At 40.9% G+C, this 22161-nt stretch overlaps 1 protein-coding gene across 2 annotated transcripts; it reads right to left on the reverse strand.

Annotated features, from left to right (window-relative positions):
- Positions 1–119: 119 nt before the first annotated feature.
- Positions 120–16599, reverse strand: LOC148656338 (ecto-ADP-ribosyltransferase 5-like). 2 transcript variants are annotated; one of them, XM_088642546.1, is made up of 5 exons: positions 16336–16599; positions 13679–13791; positions 12558–13234; positions 10496–10610; positions 120–338 (listed from the first exon to the last, which is right to left on the reverse strand). In XM_088642546.1, exons 2-4 carry the CDS (start codon positions 13757–13759, stop codon positions 10526–10528), a joined length of 843 nt encoding a protein of 280 aa, XP_088498672.1. In that variant the 5' UTR covers positions 13760–13791; positions 16336–16599; the 3' UTR covers positions 120–338; positions 10496–10525. The 2 variants fall into 2 exon arrangements, with proteins under 2 accessions (XP_088498672.1, XP_088498671.1); XM_088642545.1 differs by lacking the exon at positions 120–338 and adding an exon at positions 8816–10406 and having other exon boundaries at positions 16336–16598.
- Positions 16600–22161: the final 5562 nt, after the last annotated feature.

Below are 22161 nucleotides of genomic sequence, written 5' to 3' on the forward strand. Positions count from 1 at the left end.
AATACACGCAATTAATACGTTTACCAGCTAACACAAGAGGACCAGTTTGCCTGTCCCAGACAGATTTTGTTTAAGAATTGTTTTTTTTTAATGAGTATGTAATCACCACACTACAAAACTTTGAGAATTAAAAGAAATAATGTCAATTCTGTCCTAGCTTGAGCAAATGAATCAGTTTTTTAATATATTTTTACAATGTCATTGGTAGCAGAGTGTTCTGTATAGGTTTCACAAGATGAGATCATTGCAGTGATGTCACTTCCTGTGAAGTTTCCTGCCTCAGGAGGCTGGCCTTTTGGCGTAGCAGATTTCAGCACTCGAAGAGGGCTGGGAGGTGTCTGCAAGATACATGTGCGCATATATTAAGTAAATAAATTGTGTAGATTCTCCACAAGTAATAGCACTGAGCCCGACAAAGTAGACACTGATCCAGTGAGTCCTATCCTGCCACATCTTGGTACACCACCACGATATTACTGTGAGGTCTGGAACACACACACCACAGTGAGAACAAGTGGAATAGGAATTTGCAATATTTTCTGCGCACACTTTGTTTTGATGAAAGTATACATACCATGTGACTTTGTATTATACAGTATATAACCCTGAATGTGGCACAGTGGTGCAGGGGTTAGCATTACTGTTACCACCTAAGTACCTTCATATTTTTTTTTTTCAGTTTATTTTATATTAAAATACTGAACAGTTCAATTACAGGGTAATGAAATGCAAAGTTTTTATACATTTGTTAAAAGGTCATTCTAATCTCTGAACTCCCCCCTGTAGGCTCTGGTCAGCTGAGGCTCGTTCTGTGCTCACTGTATCCAGGATGACATCTCAGACTGTTGGTGACCGTGCCTCTTCTGTCACTGCTTCTTTGTCATGGAATTCCTTTCCTCTGGCTCTCAAAGAGACAAAGTCTTTGACTCTTTTCAAATCTCAACATAAAACGGACCTTTTTAGTAGGGCCTATATCTTACAGTTTATCCTGTATGTTCTTGTTTCATTATATTGACTTTTTATTGTATTTTATCTCTTTTTTCTTATTTCCTACCATGTATAGTGTCCTTGGGTTTGGAAAAGTCCTTTATAAATAAAAAAATATTATTACTGTAAGAACTGAGTTTTGTAGTATCACATTTTCTAAGCAGAGCAAATGTATTCTAATCGTCGATTGAAACTGCAGTTTCGATTGATACTAATATTGATTGACTACTGACAATTTGCTGTCATTATATCACTTTTAAATCCTGTAATATGTCCATCCTACGTTTGTATTGCTGCTTCATGAACCTCAAATAATATGAAAGTTACATACTGATGGCTTATACCCATTTCTGTCAGAACGCTTAGAAGATGTTAGAAGTAGGTAAGAAATTCAAGTACGTAGTTGTGTCGGCATGCGTAGGCTGCAAAGGAACAAGTAAAGGGTTTAATCCATGCTGAAAGGCAAAGAGACACAATGTTTCAGCTGTGTAGCCTGAAACATACCTTAACAAGGCTCCACAGCCAAAACGTTGTGTCTCTTCTTTTCCTTTTAGCATGGAATAAACCTTTACCTGTTCCTTAGAAGACGTTAAGTTGACTTTGATGAAAGGAGCCTGGTGGATTTCTGTATTAAGAGTTATAGATAAGTGCTGATAGAAGCTGTCCTCAATAAAACCTCTAGGTGTGGATGTATTACCCATACAGGTTCAAGTGAAGGACACCAAGGTCATTATACACATATCAAGAGGACATACGTTCAGTATATCATTCATTAAGACCGTTTCATAAATGAACTTGGTTATAACTTCTACATTAGATACTCAAAACAAGTACATAACTCTTAGGAATTAAATTGATATCAACTGGTTGGGATAACAATTGAATTCTCGAGCAGTAATGCAGTGAAGTTGAATACTCATCCAATCTCTGGGGATTCAGATCTCCTGCGGGCACAAAGAAATAGTTCCAGGCTTGTTGCTGTCCAATCCGCGCTCTCTGGCTAGGTGCCAGGCTGTGCTGTGCGGTTTGCGACGGTGCGCCGCAGATGCTCACTGACCGGTTAGCTAGTGTTGGCTTTAACTAGCAAAGTTTGCGCACAGGAGAAAAGATGACTGTGAGTCCCAGCAAGTCAGGAAGAGGACCAGTTCATTCCTAATGAAGAGCTAGTTCTGAATAGTGATTCAGCTGTCCACAGTTCCGACCTGTTCACGAGGCCTGCTGCTGGTGCTAACCTCGGGTGGATCCTCTGGTTACTCTCTGGCAACCTCCGCTCTAGACTCTTAGAAAGAAGGAAAGTTCTGGCACTCGGACACACTGGCCATTCCGTGGTTGTCCGGGCTGAGTCTCAGGATGGTCAGGAGGCGCGCTGCGAGAATGTCCTGCCCTTGGGAACCTTCTGCTCCTGGGCCGTCCTGCCCTGGAATTCTCCTTTGAATTCCCTTTAGAATAGTCCACAGAATTCTCCACTGAATCTCCCAGGCTCTCTGTGTTGCCTGTTTTTACCTGGAGGAACTTCAGCTCATTCATTGGCTGAAAGTTCCATGGGCATCAGAGTCCCACGTGGGTTACTCGGCCCTACCAGTCCCTGATTGGTTGATCAAGGTGAGATATGAGTCACTTACTCCTGACACTTAGGAATGCAGTCCAGATGTCCATCTGGCACTCCCTAGACAGATAGGTGCCAATGGATGACCATTGATCATGATAGCCAGGCTTAGCTAAGTGCATCCCCATTTGGGAGCTGTCCTAGGAAACCTTATCAAAGGAAACCTTAAATCAGCCTGCATGAATAGTTTCTCTGTGGCTGCACCACAGAGATGAACAGAGAGATGAGGCCTAATTTGGGAAAGCTCAGAAACACTTAATTCTTTCTTATTAATAAGCCTCGCCGCTACAATGGCAAGCACTGTACCTTCTGGTTTCAGGGTCCTCTTTGGTGGTAAGTCTCTGATCTGTCTGGCTGCAGCACTCTGACTCCAGGATTTCAGCAGAATAAGATGGGATGTTTCTTCCAGGTTCTTAGGATGCAGGATTTTGAATTCACTACAGGCAAAACACTTACCAGACAACGACAGGATAAAAGATGCGAGCTCCGTTACAAGAGCTGTGCTAATGTGACCAGCTCTGTGTGTTATCGAGTCTTTCTTACCACACAACTCAACTGAAACTGAAAGAGAAACAAGATATTCAAGGAAATGAGTCCTGTTTGAATTGCTTGAGTCTTTATGTACACAGGACAAAATGATTTCTACTCTCCCCCACCATCGCATGCACATAAAAAAACACATATTTACACCCTATCACACATATGACACTCACTCTCACATGCACTCACACACAACCCATCCCACACACACACACTCTGAGCTGTTATTTTACTGTGCATTTATTTTGAGAAGACTACTTTTACAGCAACTGCTAGTGTCATAATATGGGGGTATTATAATGATGTATCATAAGGAACATTAGCTGACTACAACACAAGAAAATTGTAAGTGTATAAGGACCTTTTTTTCCACAACAGGATCTTTTTCTCCCCCAGAACCAGCAGTGCAGCGACAGAGCAGCACAAGCCAGTTAGACTGCACAATGGTAGTTTAATTCCCAAGCAACCTTTCACTGTCACTAACAATCTATCACAAACTACAATCTTTCTGATCCACCTAACCACACTCTTGTACGTCTTGCAGAATAGGTGCTCCCACTGAATGCTTCCTCATTCAATAACCTTTTTTACCAGCAAGTTAGTGGAGTTGCCATGGGCACCAGGATGGGGCCCAGCTATGCTCATATTTGTGTTGGCTGGGTAGAAGAAAGCTTCTTCACTTCCCACACTGGCTTTGTCCCTGACCTCTACAGGCGATACATCGATGACTCCGTCTTTGCCGCCCCATGCTGTAATGACCAGCTAGAGCACTTTCTGCATCACTGCACCAACTTCCACCCATCCCTCTAGTATATAGTTAACATGTCGTCCAGTCAACCCAATTAGGAACTACCGTCCTCACCATCGCATTCCATTGGTGCTTCCCTACCACCCTAACACCCTTTCTCCCTCCAGGACCATTAATGACAATTTCCCCATTTTACAGGATGATCCCTCCACTGGTACTCTATTTCTGACTGCCCCCTTATCTCCTATTGCCAACCACCTAATCTGAGCAACCTTAACCACCCATCTCTTGCAGAAAACGCCCAGCTATTTATGTTGGTGAGACAGGAAGAAGCCTCACAGACTGTTTCTGGGAACATGTCAGATCTGTGGGGATCAAAGAGCTCTCCAAGCCGAGTTCCCCATTTCACCTCCAACAGACATTCAGGGATCATACTGATCTCTCCATCTGCATCCTCCTCAGAACTCCTATTGCAGAAAAACATCTGAAACCAAAATTTTGCTGAAACAAGAATCGAATATAGGAAATTCTCAACCATAGCCGAAACTAGGTTCACATCACCCCCCTTCTCTCAACGACCGACTTCATTTTCCTGTAATCTTCCCTAGACTCATGCAAGTTTTGACCCCACCCCTCTCCACTTTGCACTTCCTAAATGGCCTCTCTGCCTCTCCTGCCTCCTCCTCCCCCAGCTTCTGTTCTTCTGTGCTATTTAATCTTTGCTGCCTGCCCTGTCTTTCTCACGCCTGAAGAAGGCTTCACAGCCAAAACGTTGTTTTCTCTCTTCTCTTTTCACCAACGAATAAACCTATTACTTGTTCCTTTGCAGCCTACGCACGCTGACGCAGCTCCCCACCTGAAATATATTTACTTTATTCATGTTTCTGATAATATTATACATTTCCTGTTTTAAAGGGTTTCAGCTTTGTGTTAATATTTGTATCTGTTAATACAGTCGCGAATATAATTGCAGTTCTGCTGTTGATCCCCTAATACTGTGAGTCAGACGTGTGTTGTACCAGTGATGTGGTTGTTGGGGTTACTCACAGGTTGAGTATTAGGGTTTTCAAATTGAAAAAGATATGCAGGTGATGTGAGTGGTTTTACAATACATCTAAACTATGCATTTTTTTATTCATGGAATAGTTTGTCTTCTAGATTGTTAAGCTGCACTGTTAGACTATATACTGCAATCAGGAAAAACGCAGACGGGACTTTTTTCTCTCAATCAGGAGTTTTTCAGTTGTTAAAGGACTTTCTCACAATTCAAGGTGGGAACATAATGCAGTAGTAGAAGTATTAGTAGCAGCTGTAGTAGTAACGGTACCAGTAGAAGTAGTAGAAGCAGTATTAGTAGTAGAAGCAGTAATAGCATAAGCAGTAGCAGTAGCAGCAGAAGTAGCATTAGCAGTAGCAGTAGCAGTAGTAGCAGTAGCAGTAGTAGTAGTAATGCAGCCTTAGTCAGTAATGTTGTTTTAAAACTTCGGACACATGAATCAAATGAGAGAACAAAGACTACATTCCCAAGGTGACGCACATGCAGATCACAGGAAGTCATATCCACAGATATCCTGAGCTTTACTTGTGTATAAGCTTCCTGGAAGCTTGCCTCCTGTAGCTACAGGACCTCCTGCACTGGCTCCAACGTGTTGTAAAATTTGTAGGTTTGGAATCCACACTTGTTCCATATTCCTGTTGTCCTCAGAGTCTTCATAAGAAAAGTCACAGACGAGAGAAAGCCGTTAGGCCCACCCAGTACATTTGTACTGAATTGATCCGAGGATCTCATCTGGCCATTTCTTGACAGAAACCAGTATCCGCCTTATTTCAGCATCTCATTCAGCAACATGGCTGAGTAGCTTGTTCCAGACTCCCACCACTGATGTGGGACAGTATATCAAAAATAAGTGGAAAATTTAAGAACTGAATCAGGAGGGAGTAGGATAATCTGAGCTGCATCGGTTAAAATGCTCAATAAAAAGTCTGAACACTAGGTGTCACTACAGACCTCTGAATACATTATGTGGTATTTAATAAAACTGAATATATTATTAGGAGTTGTACAGTTAGGGAAGGCACAATTATTTATCTAAAGGAACAAATAATAGGTTCATTCCATGCTGAAAAGAGAAGAAAGAAAACACATCATTCTCACACCTGAAGAAGGCTCCACGGCTGAAATGTGGATGTTTTCTGTCTTCTCTTTTCAGCCTGGAACAAACCTATTACTTGTTCCTTTGCAGCCTACGCATGCTGACACAGCTACCCACCTGAATTATTTATGTAATCCTTTCAAACAACAGGAGTATAATTAAAGATAAAAAGAGATGATAGAACTATAATATAGCTGGAATACAGGAACTTATGCTTATGCTTACATGAAAACTCATCATCTTAAATTGAAAATTAAAGTTTGTCATTCAAGAAAAGCAGCCTTTGAAAGAATAAGGTAGAGCTTATGAGTTGTAACATTGAAGCAGAGGGATATGGAGTCATATATGTTACAAACTGCAAGGGCCAGCCCTGGCCAAAGGCGGACTAGGCATGAGGGCCCCTCAACACAACATGCTTTTAATCGGCACGTTCAAATGGGATTTCTCCATAGAGCCCTGATGTCAATTCTGCCCGTCCCAGTTCAGATGCCAGTCTAGAACAAACAGTTGTCTGAAATATATTAACGCAATAATGAGCTGCATTACCAAACCTGGGGATAAAGACAAGGTAAGTGTGGCTGTGAGACCTCCTGGGATCTTCCTGTGTTGTTTTGTTTCTTCTATTAATACAACAACAGTTCCAAGTGCTCACTGCACAAAAAAGCTATTGTTTTGAAGTTATTAAAATGGAGCACCTGTGAGCAGTGCTAATTGGGAAGTATTGATTTCTAGTTTGCACTTTCGTTAGATAGCCCACCCATCATCAGAAATCCATTTACTCCTGGCAAGACTCACTGCAACCCAGATCCCAGGCCAGATATTTCAGTGCTCATGTCCGTCTACAGTGTCTGAGGCATTTTCCAAGGCAAAAAAAAATTCACAAAAAATGGATTAAAAAATCAAAACATTATACAGAAATAAAGAAATAAAGATAGATATAAAAGTGGAAAAAGGAGAAGAGACAGCATTGATAAAAAAATCTTCAGAGTCGTAGTGTAAAACTTCTTGCTTATATGCATTATTAACATGTTCAAATGACTGATAACTGCAGTATAACTTATATTAGTAGTGTTCTTTTTCCTTTTTGATTGTAATACTTTCCGTTCCATTTATTTTCTTAAATATCTTTATACGTACTTCCTTCTGGTTTTCTTACGTTTTCATTCTTTTGGCTTTCTTATAATTCCCTGACTGTGTTTGTGCCTGGAGCTGAGCTCATGAGGGTGGACAGCAGGTTGTGGGGTCTGCTTTGTGTCTCATGTGTCACGATCAGACTGTGTGAGCGCTCAGCAACTCATGTGTCCGTGTCACTGGCTGGGATGAAGCACACAGGTCCAGCACAGCTCTGATTGCTGGACTGGGTTTAAATCCTTTGGGTTTCAGAAACCACCCTGTGCCTGGTGCAAGAGAGAAAAGAGAAGGGAAACAGCAGAAAACAAGACTACAGCCAGAGACCCCACTGTAGATTAGAGATACTTCTCGAATCTCTTCGTTTCTACACTGACTTCCACTGACTCACTGTGACTACAACACTGATTTACACCAACACACTACAACTGCAGCACTGACTCCTACTGACACACTGTGACTACAACACTGATACTGACACACTGTGACTACAACACTGACTCACACTGACACACTGTGACTACAACACCTTTTTCTCTCCAGAGATTTTTAAGCCTGTCTTTTCTCCAGTGTGATGTACAGTATCTTCACCTCTCAGGATCAGGCCTGGGTGAATACTGGAGCAGCTCTGGTTATTGAGGTTATCTGTTCTTGCCTCTGGGAGAGCTCTGATCCTGGAGAAAGTGGAGTGAGATTGAAGACACTCATCCGTCACTATCAGAGTCACTCCTGGTCCTGGGACTGCAATATCCCTGGAGTCCCCATTACCTGTAAAGTGCTTTGAGTGGAGTGTCCAGAAAAGCACAATATAAGTGTATGTAAATATTATTATTAATAATTATTATTACACAGTGAGACATCTCAATGTTTGCTGATGACACAGCCCTGGTCAGCTCGTTAAAGTACCCAGATAATCATCACAGCCCCATTCTAAATTATTTTTCTATACGGTGTGAGGAGTTGTCTTTAAAATGTTAAATATCCCGAAAACAAAGGATCTTGTCACTGATTTTACTTTAAGTATAACACCCCTCCAACCTACTGCAATTAACAATCGAATGGAATAAATTGTCAATGCCTACAATTAATTGGGGCTGGACTCCTAAATCCTAGAAAACTTAGAAAGCTATTTCAAGGTAGATAGAACTATTTTAACAATTTTCTATATGTCATTTATTGAAAGTATCTTAACATACTGTCTCACTGTTGCTTTGGCAACAAAACTCCAGAAATTCAGCTGGCTCTGTGTTGCTTTAAAAGGGACCAGAGGTAAATACAGAGATTAAGAGCTGTGTGCTTATATTTGGAGGAATATTAATTTCCTTAGGGTGAGCTTGTGTCTCTATGATGCAGTATCCAGTTCAGAGAAGTAGCTCTCCCAGTTGTGTGTCAGTGTTAAAGAGCAGACTGTGCTGGGAGGGCCTGATATTATACAGAAACCAGCGGGACCTCCCTGACCCCAGGTTTGCAGAAGGGCTTGTGAAGGACCACTGAGAGTCACTTTGAATTGCAGTAGTCCTGGACTCAGACTTCTTGTGACTATGTTGTATGTTAAGTAAGTAAACAAATACTTGGATGTCTTTTAATTTTGTGCCTGTGTCACACTGTCACACTGATTTTGCGAGATGTGTTATCGGGAAGCTGGTGTTAAAATTTGTTTTTCTGCAATGTTCAACCCCTGTTTTATTACATTTGGCAAAAGAGCACGTTATTGTTACAGAATAATTATAAAAAATACAGTGCATTTCATAATATAGTAAGAACTTTTCAAAGGTTCTAATACATTGTAAGCATACAATTGCAAATGAAAAGATTTGCAGACACGCTTTTGGCACTATCTTCAGCCCTTTGTTTCGATAAGTGTTCCCAAACAGAAGGAGGTCAGGAGACGGGGTGGTAAACAGGAAATTCCTCAATTATTAGATTTGTGATCCAAAAATCGAAACAGGAAACCAGAAGTCCTTTAACAAAGAGAGAGTCTGAAAGCCAAGCAAAGCCGCAATCCGAAAAGCAACGTCAAAACGTGAGGGAATCTGGAACCAAGAAGACACTCAGGGTGAAATGCCAAGGAAATGGGGAGCTCGAAAAGTAAACGCAATACTGAGCAGGGAGGAAAAGGTCAATGATGCTTTAATACATTGTGAGGAGAGGGTGTGTCAGCAATAGAGGGAAGTGGTAGGTTATGTGATTAGCGTGGCCTACGCCTATATCTACGTCTTGATCAGGAGGCCGGGGTTGTAACACCCTTGATCTTTGGCATTAAAAAGCTTGATTGTAAAACTAAAATGTAAAACATTTTATTTATCATGTAAAACATGATATTATTAAGGGATATTAAAGAAATTATTCCTCTTAGATGTTATCAGATAGCTGCTGGCTTTTGCTTTCCTGTTACAATAGGGGCTACAGTCCCAGTAGAGTAGAACAGTTCTGTTACAATAGGAGCTACAGTCCCAGTACAGTAGAACAGTCTGTTACAATAGGAGCTACAGTCCCAGTACAGTAGAACAGTCTGTTACAATAGGAGCTACAGTCCCAGTACAGTAGAACAGTCCTGTTACAATAGGAGCTACAGTCCCAGTACAGTAGAACAGTCCTGTTACAATAGGAGCTAAAGTCCCAGTACAGTAGAACAGTCCTGTTACAACAGGGGGCTACAGTCCCAGTACAGTAGAGCAATCATGGTAGAGGAATGTAATACAACAATAGTTATTTTACAACAGCAATCTAGTAGATGTACCGTAAAAATGATATGCTATTATAGTAAATACAGTAATTATTAGAAGAAATACTTTCAATACATTCAAATGATTACAATTTTATTAAAAATATTTTTAAAAGTTGAGAAAATGTATTAAACTGATCATTAAGTGTTAATCATGTAATTGGGTAAAGATAGAAATTGTTAAAAGCATGACAGATCCTTGAAACAGAGTCAGCATCTTATCCTTACTGATTCCACATAACTCATCTTTTTCCCTAGTAGTGTAGACACTTTAAAATCCATATTGTTTACATGAATCTGTTATTTCCAAATCATCTTAGTAATCCAAACTGCATTTCTACATCTCTGTCTGCTATTAGAACACAGAAGACACCAACACCATGAATCACGAACGGCATTTTCAGTGAAGCCAGTGAGAAAGAAAGGTTAGTCAATGAATTTCTTCTTTGTGGTTTTGTCCTGAGAAAGAGGGTAATAAACAGGAGCTGGAGGTCAGTACTTTAGGGTCATCAAGCTGCCCTGTAAAAAGAACAGAGATGATGAGATCTCCAGCCCTCAGAGATTCAGGCATGAACACATAGCAGTATCGTAAGCAGATAAAGACTCACCTCCCTGGACAGCAAGCAGTTTCCCTGGTATTATCCCAGCAGGCTCTGCAGGAAAACAGCCAAAAAGAGCACCGGAGCCAGGACACAGGAGAGGGTGTGAGGGGCAGAGCTGGAGCTGGAGTACAAGAGGAGAGAATCAGCCGGACAGATAGAGAGCTCAACTACTACAGTACCTGTTGGTGTAGTTCTTGTCAGTCTTCACGAATGAAGGAATCTGTCCAACCAGATTTCTGGGGTTTTACTTCCCCATCTGACTAATTTGGCCCTTCTGTTCTTGCTGGGGCTCTTTCTGTTCCTCCCATATCAACTTCCCTAAGTCCTCCACCTGCTGCTGGAGCATTAGCTGGAGCTCTGTATGCAGCTCTCCTTGAGCAGGTCCAGTGGAGGCCAAAGGCAGTGCTACGATGGTGGTGTTGGCTGCAGCTTCAGAATTCTCTCCCCAGCCGTCCTCCTCTAGCAGCTGTGCCTCCCAGGCCCAGTCCTGGAAGACCAGGGTGGGCTCCCATCGATGTAACTCCCTTTGTAGAGGTACTAGTTGCAGACCTGCCAGGAGCTGGGTACAGAGACTGTTCTCACTATGTGTAGAGCCCTCCTGTTCTTCTGCTTTCCAACATTTGAACAGCTCACACAACCAGAGGAAAAAAACCCTCAAAGACACCCCAGTTTCCTGTCTGGCCCTGAAAAACGCAGACCTAAGACTTGCTACTGAAGGCCTTTCCTCAAACAGTTCATTCAGCACAGTGAAAATCTCCTCTACTGTTGTCTGTACTGCATAGTCTAAGAGTTAAACCTTTTGTTTAGCAGTCTCCCCAGTTATCGCCTTAATATCCCCTACACGTGTGTCTTCCATTCCCCATACCTCTCTCCTTTCTCTCCTCTAAGCTTAAGTACTCAACATGGCCATACTACAGTTGTGGCATTCCAGGTGCCATGGGGCCCTATCACCTCTTTGTTTCCTTTCCTGCCACCTTCTGCCCAATGTCTGATCCAAACTGACTCAGCAGCCCCACACACCTCCATGTGCCTCTCCTTAAGGTGTGATAATTGCATTATGTCCGGGTGAGTTCTTCAATCCTTGCTATTTGTTTCCTACCTCAGTCACTGCATTTGAAGACTGCATTTGAAGACAAAGATGAAAAGAACATCCTTTTTTATCTTTAACTTTTCTCCCTTGGGTCAAGCTACTTCTGCTAAATAGGCATCAGGTGAGTATAGCTGAGAGACCAAGTGAGAGGTTTGAATTGTATGGAGTCAGCCAAACCACTGATCCTTTTTACTGACTGGTTTCGGCTGTATGGGGTGAGCCAGGTCACTGTACTTCTGTGAAGATGACATTTGAAATAACTGTGATTTCCGATTAATGTTTGAGTTGTGTTTGTCTCTATCATAACTTTGGCACTGTGTTATTGTTGGCAGTATGTCTACACTTCTCTGGCACCTGTCACCTGGCACCTGGCTGCAGAGGGCACTCCTACTCTGTCCTCTCTCTTTTTTCTGGTGTTTTGCTGTCCTTCCGGTGTCTCTCTCTCTCTGGGGCTATATATGTCTGAGTCTCTCATTTGCCTTGGCTCAGCTTTGACTTTCGGATGTCCTGAGACCCACTTAGCACCAAGTCGCCCCACATCCACTACCTGAGGGCATAGGTTTCTATACTGCATTCCCTGAACAGCTGAGCCCGGGCTAATCCCTGTCTCGCTGCTACGCATAGTGTCTTTTACACTCTCCTGTCATTCCACGGTTCGTCCTTTCCGACATTCGTGACAGCACCATTGCAGTGTCCTGTGCTTTTGTGAATCCCCAGAATAAAATTGAGTTCCTAGTCCTGTATAAACTAGGTGGTGTAGTAGAATAAATTTAGCACTTTTTTAAAAAAAAGCCACTGAGATATCAACACTCCAGATGGCAAAAATGTGACAAAATTTAATTTTTCCCTCACACCTCTACCTCATTATCAAACAGATCCTGCTTACAGTCTCCTTTTTGGTCATTATGTGTTTTATTTCCACAAACCCATTAAAATAAAGACTGGAATGAAACCAACATTAAAGGCTGATCAACGTACCTTAAGAAAGAACATTCATGATTACTGGAGGTTCCACTGGATTCTAGAACAATCTTCTTGCCTTTGTCTGCTTCTGTCACTGACTTCACTTTGAACTTCTCAAAGGGAGGGATCAGCACCTCGGACTCAGCTGGAAACTGGGAGAACATCTCAATGTCCACTCCATGGCAGGTCTGGATTTCGAAGAAGGTAGTATTTCCAAAAATGTGTGTAGAGGCTTCATCTTTAGAGCTGGATGAAAACTGGCCCAATCTTATTTCTGAGTTAACTTCTGCCACAAAGTCTTCTCTACTTCCCCTGTACACCTTATAGCAGACAGTGAGTTGTTGTCTCAGCAAGCGGAGAGCGTCGGTCAGCAGGAAGTGAAGAGACTTGTATGGGTAGGTGTTCAAGTAGTCCTGCACGCTGCCCCCACTGCTTCTTGTGGCTTTATTGAATTCCTGGTAAATGTAGTTGGAGGTGTAGACAAAAATTGCTCTGCAGTGCTCAGGTGTTCCCCCAGGTACAGTGGCACGGCATTTAGCATTATTCCAAGCTTCATTAAACAAACTGCTCTCATTCTTCTCCTTCTCCAGAAGTCCTCCTTTCACTGTGAAATTCATCATCTTAGTCTGACAGCTAAGATACTGATCATCAACTGAATTCTTGGCCATGTCCAGCTTCGTCATTTGAGGGAGCTGCAATATAGAAGTAATATATAGAGAAAAAACATACAATACATTGTAAAGCAATCATGTTTTTCATAACAATGAATAAGTTTACCAGCTAACACAAAAGGACCAGTTTGCCTGTCCCAGACAGATTTTGTTTAAGAATTGTTTTTTTTAATGAGTATGTAATCACCACACTACAAAACTTTGAGAATTAAAAGAAATAATGTCAATTCTGTCCTAGCTTGAGCAAATGAATCAGTTTTTTAATATATTTTTACAATGTCATTGGTAGCAGAGTGTTCTGTATAGGTTTCACAAGATGAGATCATTGCAGTGATGTCACTTCCTGTGAAGTTTCCTGCCTCAGGAGGCTGGCCTTTTGGCATAGCAGATTTCAGCACTCGAAGAGGGCTGGGAGGTGTCTGCAAGATACATGTGCGCATATATTAAGTAAATACATAAACTCACCGATTGTGTAGATTCTCCACAAGTAATAGCACTGAGCCCAACAAAGTAGATAATGATCCAGTGAGTCCTATCCTGCCACATCTTGGGACACCACCACGATATTACTGTGAGGTCTGGAACACACACACCACAGTGAGCACAAGTGGAATAGGAATTTGCAATATTTTCTGCGCACACTTTGTTTTGATGAAAGTATACATACCATGTGACTTTGTATTATACAGTATATAACCTTGAATGTGGCACAGTGGTGCAGGGGTTAGCATTACTGTTACCACCTAAGTACCTTCATATTTTTTATTTTCAGTTTATTTTATATTAAAATACTGACCACAGTTCAATTGCAGGGTAATGAAATGCAAAGTTTTTATACATTTGTTAAAAGGTCATTCTAATCTCTGAACTCCCCCCTGTAGGCTCTGGTCAGCTGAGGCTCGTTCTGTGCTCACTGTATCCAGGATGACATCTCAGACTGTTGGTGACCGTGCCTCTTCTGTCACTGCTTCTTTGTCATGGAATTCCTTTCCTCTGGCTCTCTTAAGAGACAAAGTCTTTGACTCTTTTCAAATCTCAACATAAAACGGACCTTTTTAGTAGGGGCTATATCTTACAGTTTATCCTGTATGTTCTTGTTTCATTATATTGACTTTTTATTGTATTTTATCTCTTTTTTCTTATTTCCTACCATGTATAGTGTCCTTGGGTTTGGAAAAGTCCTTTATAAATAAAAAAATATTATTACTGTAAGAACTGAGTTTTGTAGTATCACATTTTCTAAGCAGAGCAAATGTATTCTAATCGTCGATTGAAACTGCAGTTTCGATTGATACTAATATTGATTGACTACTGACGATTTGCTGTCATTATATCACTTTTAAATCCTCTAATATGTCCATCCTACTTTTGTATTGCTGCTTCATGAACCTCAAATAATATGAAAGTTACATACTGATGGCTTATACCCATTTCTGTCAGAACGCTTAGAAGATGTTAGAAGTAGGTAAGAAATTCAAGTACGTAGTTGTGTCGGCATGCGTAGGCTGCAAAGGAACAAGTAAAGGGTTTAATCCATGCTGAAAGGCAAAGAGACACAATGTTTCAGCTGTGTAGCCTGAAACATACCTTAACAAGGCTCCACAGCCAAAACGTTGTGTCTCTTCTTTTCCTTTTAGCATGGAATAAACCTTTACCTGTTCCTTAGAAGACGTTAAGTTGACTTTGATGAAAGGAGCCTGGTGGATTTCTGTATTAAGAGTTATAGATAAGTGCTGATAGAAGCTGTCCTCAATAAAACCTCTAGGTGTGGATATATTACCCATACAGGTTCAAGTGAAGGACACCAAGGTCATTATACCTGAGTCCTTGGGTTAGCAAAGTAACTTCCTTATTTGGCTGTACAGTATGTTCCAGTGAAGACTAGAGGGAAAGTATTTTGGGATGTTCTCTGACAATCTAGGAGTGTAGGTTCGTTAAATGGTAATTATGGCACTGCGCAATTTATTAACCAACTAGGGTTAAAAAGTTACAATAAAGGTGGGCAATACTTAGCCAGCTAACCCCATCTGGGAGTATATTTAATGCCAGTTGTATGCTCCTATTTTTTAAGATTCCTGTGGTTTATAGATTCATTCTCCCAGTGTGCACATCAAGAATGAAGAAAAAGATTCACCTCACTACTGTCTCAGGTCTGATTCATATTTGGGGCTGTTCTATCTGCTTGATTTTGATCTTAACATTATTATTGATTTAATTTTAATGTATTTGCTATACTGTATATTTTTAAGTCTATGATATAATTGATGTTTAATTATTATAATAGGGTTTTAAAACATTTATTTTAGTCATTGTTGTTTCATTACTCTCCCAGTATATTAACAGGGAAGTTGCTTTTCTCTATATACTGTATATCCTGGACTGTTAGCTGCTGCTACTACATTCTCTCTGTTGCTCTCTACAGCCCTCTATCAGTATCATTAAATACACACTGATAGTCCTGCAGTTCCACTGTCCTGTCCATTCTTCCTCACTCTTGGTCAAATAAGGGAGGATCGCTGTAATATCACACTAGCAATTCTCTATATGGTAATTCTTTATGGATGTTAACGCAATGGCTAAGAAAGGGTTACTTCTGACAAGATTCAAGATAAGATTCAAGTCCCATATAGGCTTGAGAAACTGAACCTTTATTTAACACAGGGGTTGAAAGTTATTAGAGGAATTTCATATATTACATATTTCTGAAAATACATTTACAAACAACCACCACTTTGTGACAGAGGAGACTCAGCTTTCAGGAAACAATTCGCATCAGAGCTACTCATGTTTTGAAGTAATATTAATCAATGAACTATTTCTTTAATTAATTAATTGTGAAGAAACCGCTTCCCAAGTACAGTGCGTTCTAATCTCATATGTGCCCTTCATGTATCCCAGGTCCTCAAGTTCAATTACTAAAAAGGAACAAATGTATCAATATAAACAGCTGGCATGTTTATATTGAAACATTTACTTACTCAGGTGAAAAACAGAGCACTGGATGTTCTCTTGTGTAGCAACTCCTAGAAAAGGGTGCTTTTTTATCTGAACAAATATTAGGAGGAATATAGAGGCAACACAGCAGACACTGATCTTCAGGATTAGGATGGCAAGCACTGTACCTTCTGGTTTCAGGGTCCTCTTGGGTGGTAAGTCTCTGATCTGTCTGGCTGCGGCACTCTGACTCCAGGATTTCAGCAGAATAAGATGGGATGTTTCTTCCAGGTTCTTAGGATGCAGGGTTTTGAATTCACTACAGGCAAAACACTTACCAGACAAGGACAGGATAAAAGATACGAGCTCCGTTACAAGAGCTGTGCTAATGTGACCAGCTCTGTGTGTTATCGAGTCTTTCTTACCACACAACTGAAAGTGAAACAAGATATTCAAGGAAATGAGTCCTGTTTGAATTGCTTGAGTTTTTATGTACAGGACAAAATGATTTCCACTCTCCCCCACCATCGCATACACATAAAAAAACACATATTCACACCCTATCACACATATGACACTCACTCTCACATGCACTCACACACAACCCATCCCACATACACACACTCTGAGCTGTTGTTTTACTGTTTATTTTGAGAAGACTACTTTTACAGCAACTGCTAGTGTCATAATATGGGGGAATTATAATGATGTATCATAAGGAACGTTAGCTGACTACAACACAAGAAAATTGTAAGTGTATAAGCACCTTTTTCTCCACAACAGGATCTTTTTCTCCCCCAGAACCAGCAGTGCAGCGACAGAGCAGCACAAGCCAGTTTGACAGCACAATGGTAGTTTAATTCCTCAAACAACTACACTTTATTACCATCACAAGCAACCTATCACTGTCACTAACAATCTATCACAAACTACAATCTTTCTGATCCACCTAACCACACTCTTGTACCTCTTGCAGAATAGGTGCTCCCACTGAATGCTTCCTCAATCAATAACCTTTTTTACCAACAAGTTAGTGGAGTTGCCATGGGCACCAGGATGGGGCCCAGCTATGCTCATATTTGTGTTGGCTGGGTAGAAGAACGCTTCTTCACTTCCCACACTGGCTTTGTCCCTGACCTCTACAGGCGATACATCGATGACTCCGTCTTTGCCGCCCCATGCTGTAATGACCAGCTAGAGCACTTTCTGCATCACTGCACCAACTTCCACCCATCCCTCTAGTATATAGTTAACATGTCTTCCAGTCAACCCAATTAGGAACTACCGTCCTCACCATCGCATTCCATTGGTGCTTCCCTACCACCCTAACACCCTTTCTCCCTCCAGGACCATTAATGACAATTTCCCCATTTTACAGGATGATCCCTCCACTGGTACCCTATTTCTGACTGCCCCCTTATCTCCTATTGCCAACCACCTAATCTGAGCAACCTTAACCACCCATCTCTTGCAGAAAACGCCCAGCTATTTACGTTGGTGAGACAGGAAGAAGCCTCATAGACTGTTTCTGGGAACATGTCAGATCTGTGGGGATCAAAGAGCTCTCCAAGCCGAGTTCCCCATTTCACCTCCAACAGACATTCAGGGATCATACTGATCTCTCCATCTGCATCCTCCTCAGAACTCCTATTGCAGAAAAACATCTGAAACCAAAATTTTGCTGAAACAAGAATCACACCTTCCCCCTTCTCTCAATGACAGATTCATGTCCTTCTAAAACCCTTCCATTCCTTCCCAGATTTTGGCTTTGTTCTCCCTGAACCTGGACACTCATTCTCTTCTGCTTCAAGCCCATTTGCTCCCTCCTATCCGCCACATCCTCTCTACTGTCTTTTGTTCCCCCATGCCTTATGTATCTGCTAGTTCCCCTCTCTCCCTCACACCTGATGACGGCTTCACAGCCAAAATGTTGTGTCTCTTTTTGTCCTTATAGCATGGAATAAACCTTTACTTGTTCCTCTAACATACTGTTCATTACTTTTTTAAGAATGTTATTTTCGTTCCACAAATAAATACAGATGAACACAAAACAGGAAGCTTTACATTAAGATAAATATATACTTAGAACAGAATATATGAACAGACTTCATTAAGTTTAGACAAGGTAACAGTTACATAACAATAATTTATCTTGTTCAGGTGCGTTTTTTCCAAGTCGTTTTTGATCACTTCCAGATCTGGACGAATCCCATTGTTTATGTTAACATGATAATCTATATCACAGATTCTTGAGGGACAGTCCTATGCCCTCTATTTTTCACGGGTTTTCTGCTTCCTCCTTCCTTTCCCTCCACAGATCTCTGAGGTAACAGTTCTCTCTAATAATGGACGGGGCCAGGCTACCTGCTCCTTTGAACCTCAATGCCTTTGAACACCCCCATGTTCACTCCCCATAGGGTCTTATATAATCTTTTCCACAGTCATACTGTAGCGATGAGCACTTGTTAGGCTGAGTGGAAAGTAAAAAGTTAACAAGGCAGCTTGAATGCTCACAGGGAAGATTTTATTACTCTTTGATTTTCCAACTAGGTGTGAGAGAAGGTGCTTTAAAGGTAAGAAAGAGTAAAAAGAGAAAGAGGGGGAAAACGCAGGGAAAATACACAGGGTGAAGCCGCAGGCAAACCGTGAGCTCGTTCTAACTATATTAAGTGTACATACTTTATAAAAAGCTTTATGGAAAGCTGTAATGTATGTAATGCCTTTTCTAATAATGAACGTGCTGTCATTATAGTTGTAAAACAGAGTTGTAGTACTGTTTAAAAACCAGGAATTATTCATATGGAATCATGTAACTAAAGATATTTTGGTAGCTGAAAATCTCATTTGTGGTTGTTTTGGAATATATATTTGGAATATATAGTTCCGAATATGGGAAATTCTCAACCATAGCAGAAACTAGGTTCACACCACCCCCCTTCTCTCAACGACCGACTTCATTTTCCTGTAATCTTCCCTAGACTCATGCAAGTTTTGACCCCACCCCTCTCCACTTTGCACTTCCTAAATGGCCTCTCTGCCTCTCCTGCCTCCTCCTCCCCCAGCTTCTGTTCTTCTGTGCTATTTAATCTTTGCTGCCTGCCCTGTCTTTCTCACGCCTGAAGAAGGCTTCACAGCCAAAACGTTGTTTTCTCTCTTCTCTTTTCACCAACGAATAAACCTATTACTTGTTCCTTTGCAGCCTACACACGCTGACGCAGCTCCCCACCTGAAATATATTTACTTTATTCATGTTTCTGATAATATTATACATTTCCTGTTTTAAAGGGTTTCAGCTTTGTGTTAATATTTGTATCTGTTGAAACTGTTAATACAGTCGCGAATATAATTGCAGTTCTGCTGTTGATCCCCTAATACTGTGAGTCAGACGTGTGTTGTACCAGTGATGTGGTTGTTGGGGTTACTCACAGGTTGAGTATTAGGGTTTTCAAATTGAAAAAGATATGCACGTGATGTGAGTGGTTTTACAATACATCTAAACTATGCATTTTTTTTATTCATGGAATAGTTTGTCTTCTAGATTGTTAAGTTGCACTGTTAGACTATATACTGCAATCAGGAAAAACGCAGACGGGACTTTTTTCTCTCAATCAGGAGTTTTTCAGTTGTTTAAGGACTTTCTCACAATTCAAGGTGGGAACATAATGCAGTAGTAGAAGTATTAGTAGTAGCTGTAGTAGTAACGGTACCAGTAGAAGTAGTAGTAGCAGTAGCAGTAATAGCTGTAATAGCAGACGTTGCAGTAGCAGTAGTACTAGTAGAAGTAGAAGTAGCAGTAGCAGTAGTAGAAGTAGTAGCAGTAGTAGCAGTAGTACCAGTAGCAGTAGTAGTAGAAGTAGCAGTAGCAGTAGCAGTAGCAGTAGTAGTAGAAGTAGCAGTAGCAGTAGCAGTAGCATTAGCAGTAGCAGTAGTAGAAGTAGTAGTAGCAGTAGCAGTAGTAGCTGTAATAGCAGAATTTGCAGTAGCAGTAGTAGTAGAAGTAGAGGTAGCAGTAGCAGTAGCAGTAGCAGTAGCAGTAGCAGTAGCAGTAGTAGAAGTAGTAGTAGTAGTAGTAGTAGTACCAGTAGCAGTAGTAGCAGTAGCAGTAGCTGTAGAAGTATTAGCATTAGCAGTAGCAGTAGCAGTAGCAGAAGTAAGGCAGCCTTAGTCAGTAATGTTGTTTTAAAACTTTGGATACATGAATCAAATGCGAGAACAAAGACTACATTCCCAAGGTGACGCACATGCAGATCACAGGAAGTCATATCCAAAGATATCCTGAAATCTTTACTTGTGTATAAGCTTCCTGGAAGCTTGCCTCCTGTAGCTACAGGACCTCCTGCACTGGCTCCAACGTGTTGTAAAATTTGTAGGTTTGGAATCCACACTTGTTCCATATTCCTGTTGTCCTCAGAGTCTTCATAAGAAAAGTCACAGACGAGAGAAAGCCGTTAGGCCCACCCAGTACGTTTGTACTGAATTGATCCCAGAATCTCATCTGGCCATTTCTTGACAGAAACCAGTATCCGCCTTATTTCAGCATCTCATTCAGCAACATGGCTGAGTAGCTTGTTCCAGACTCCCACCACTGATGTGGTACAGTATATCAAAAATAACTGGAAAATTTAAGAACTGAATCAGGAGGGAGTAGGATAATCTGAGCTGCATCGGTTAAAATGCTCAATAAAAAGTCTGAACACTAGGTGTCACTACAGACCCCTGAATACATTATGTGGTATTTAATAAAACTGAATATATTATTAGGAGTTGTACAGTTAGGGAAGGCACAATTATTTATGTAAAGGAACAAATAATAGGTTCATTCCATGCTGAAAAGAGAAGAAAGAAAACACATCATTCTCACACCTGAAGAAGGCTCCACGGCCGAAATGTGGATGTTTTCTGTCTTCTCTTTTCAGCCTGGAACAAACCTATTACTACTATTACAAACCTATGCTGACACAGCTACCCACCTGAATTATTTATGTAATCCTTTCAAACAACAGGAGTATAATTAAAGATAAAAAGAGATGATAGAACTATAATATAGCTGGAATACAGGAACTTATGCTTATGCTTACATGAAAACTCATCATCTTAAATTGAAAATTAAAGTTTGTCATTCAAGAAAAGCAGCCTTTGAAAGAATAAGGTAGAGCTTATGAGTGGTAACATTGAAGCAGAGGGATATGGAGTCATATATGTTACAAACTGCAAGGGCCAGCCCTGGCCAAAGGCGGACTAGGCATGAGGGCCCCTCAACACAACATGCTTTTAATCGGCACATTCAAATGGGATTTCTCCATAGAGCCCTGATGTCAATTCTGCCCGTCCCAGTTCAGATGCCAGTCTAGAACAAACAGTTGTCTGAAATATATTAACTCAATAATGAGCTGCATTACCAAACCTGGGGATAAAGACAAGGTAAGTGTGGCTGTGAGACATCCTGGGATCTTCCTGTGTTGTTTTGTTTCTTCTATTAATACAACAACAGTTCCAAGTGCTCACTGCACAAAAAAGCTATTGTTTTGAAGTTATTAAAATGGAGAACCTGTGAGCAGTGCTAATTGGGAAGTATTGATTTCTAGTTTGCACTTTCGTTAGATAGCCCACCCATCATCAGAAATCCATTTACTCCTGGCAAAACTCACTGCAACCCAGATCCCAGGCCAGATATTGAGGGATCCATAGCTGAAGATCCAGAAAAATAGGAGGATCTCATTTGATTTCAGATTTTGTTTCCTATCCTATTTCGGATTTGCAAGTGTATCACCTGCTAAATTGTACTTTTAGATCAATGTCTCAAAAGTGGGCTGCACAAAGCTTGAGGAATATTTTTCTCTTTGTTGATTAAAATGTAATTAAAAATCTGATTGATTAACTGACATAATTAAAAACCAGCAGTATAGATAGAGGCACACTCTATAGCATCCAAAAGACTGAGGTACCAGCTGCAGAGAGGCACAGTCTGATAAACTGAAGGTTGCTCATCAGACATTTATGAACATAAACAAAAG

Source organism: Lepisosteus platostomus, chromosome 8 (genome assembly GCF_059453375.1).
Source record: "Lepisosteus platostomus isolate fLepPlt1 chromosome 8, fLepPlt1.hap1, whole genome shotgun sequence".
Taxonomy (NCBI): Eukaryota; Metazoa; Chordata; class Actinopteri; order Semionotiformes; family Lepisosteidae; genus Lepisosteus; species Lepisosteus platostomus.

Bases quoted from the DNA above. Each gene is read 5' to 3' on its own strand.
- LOC148656338 (XM_088642546.1), bottom strand. From the start codon at position 13,759: ATGTGGCAGGATAGGACTCACTGGATCATTATCTACTTTGTTGGGCTC. The intron at 13,235-13,678 runs GTGAGTTTATGT...TCTATATTGCAG, and splicing joins GTGGAGAATCTACACAATCG to CTCCCTCAAATGACGAAGCT. The intron at 10,611-12,557 runs GTACGTTGATCA...CTTGTACTCCAG, and splicing joins CATGAATGTTCTTTCTTAAG to CTCCAGCTCTGCCCCTCACA.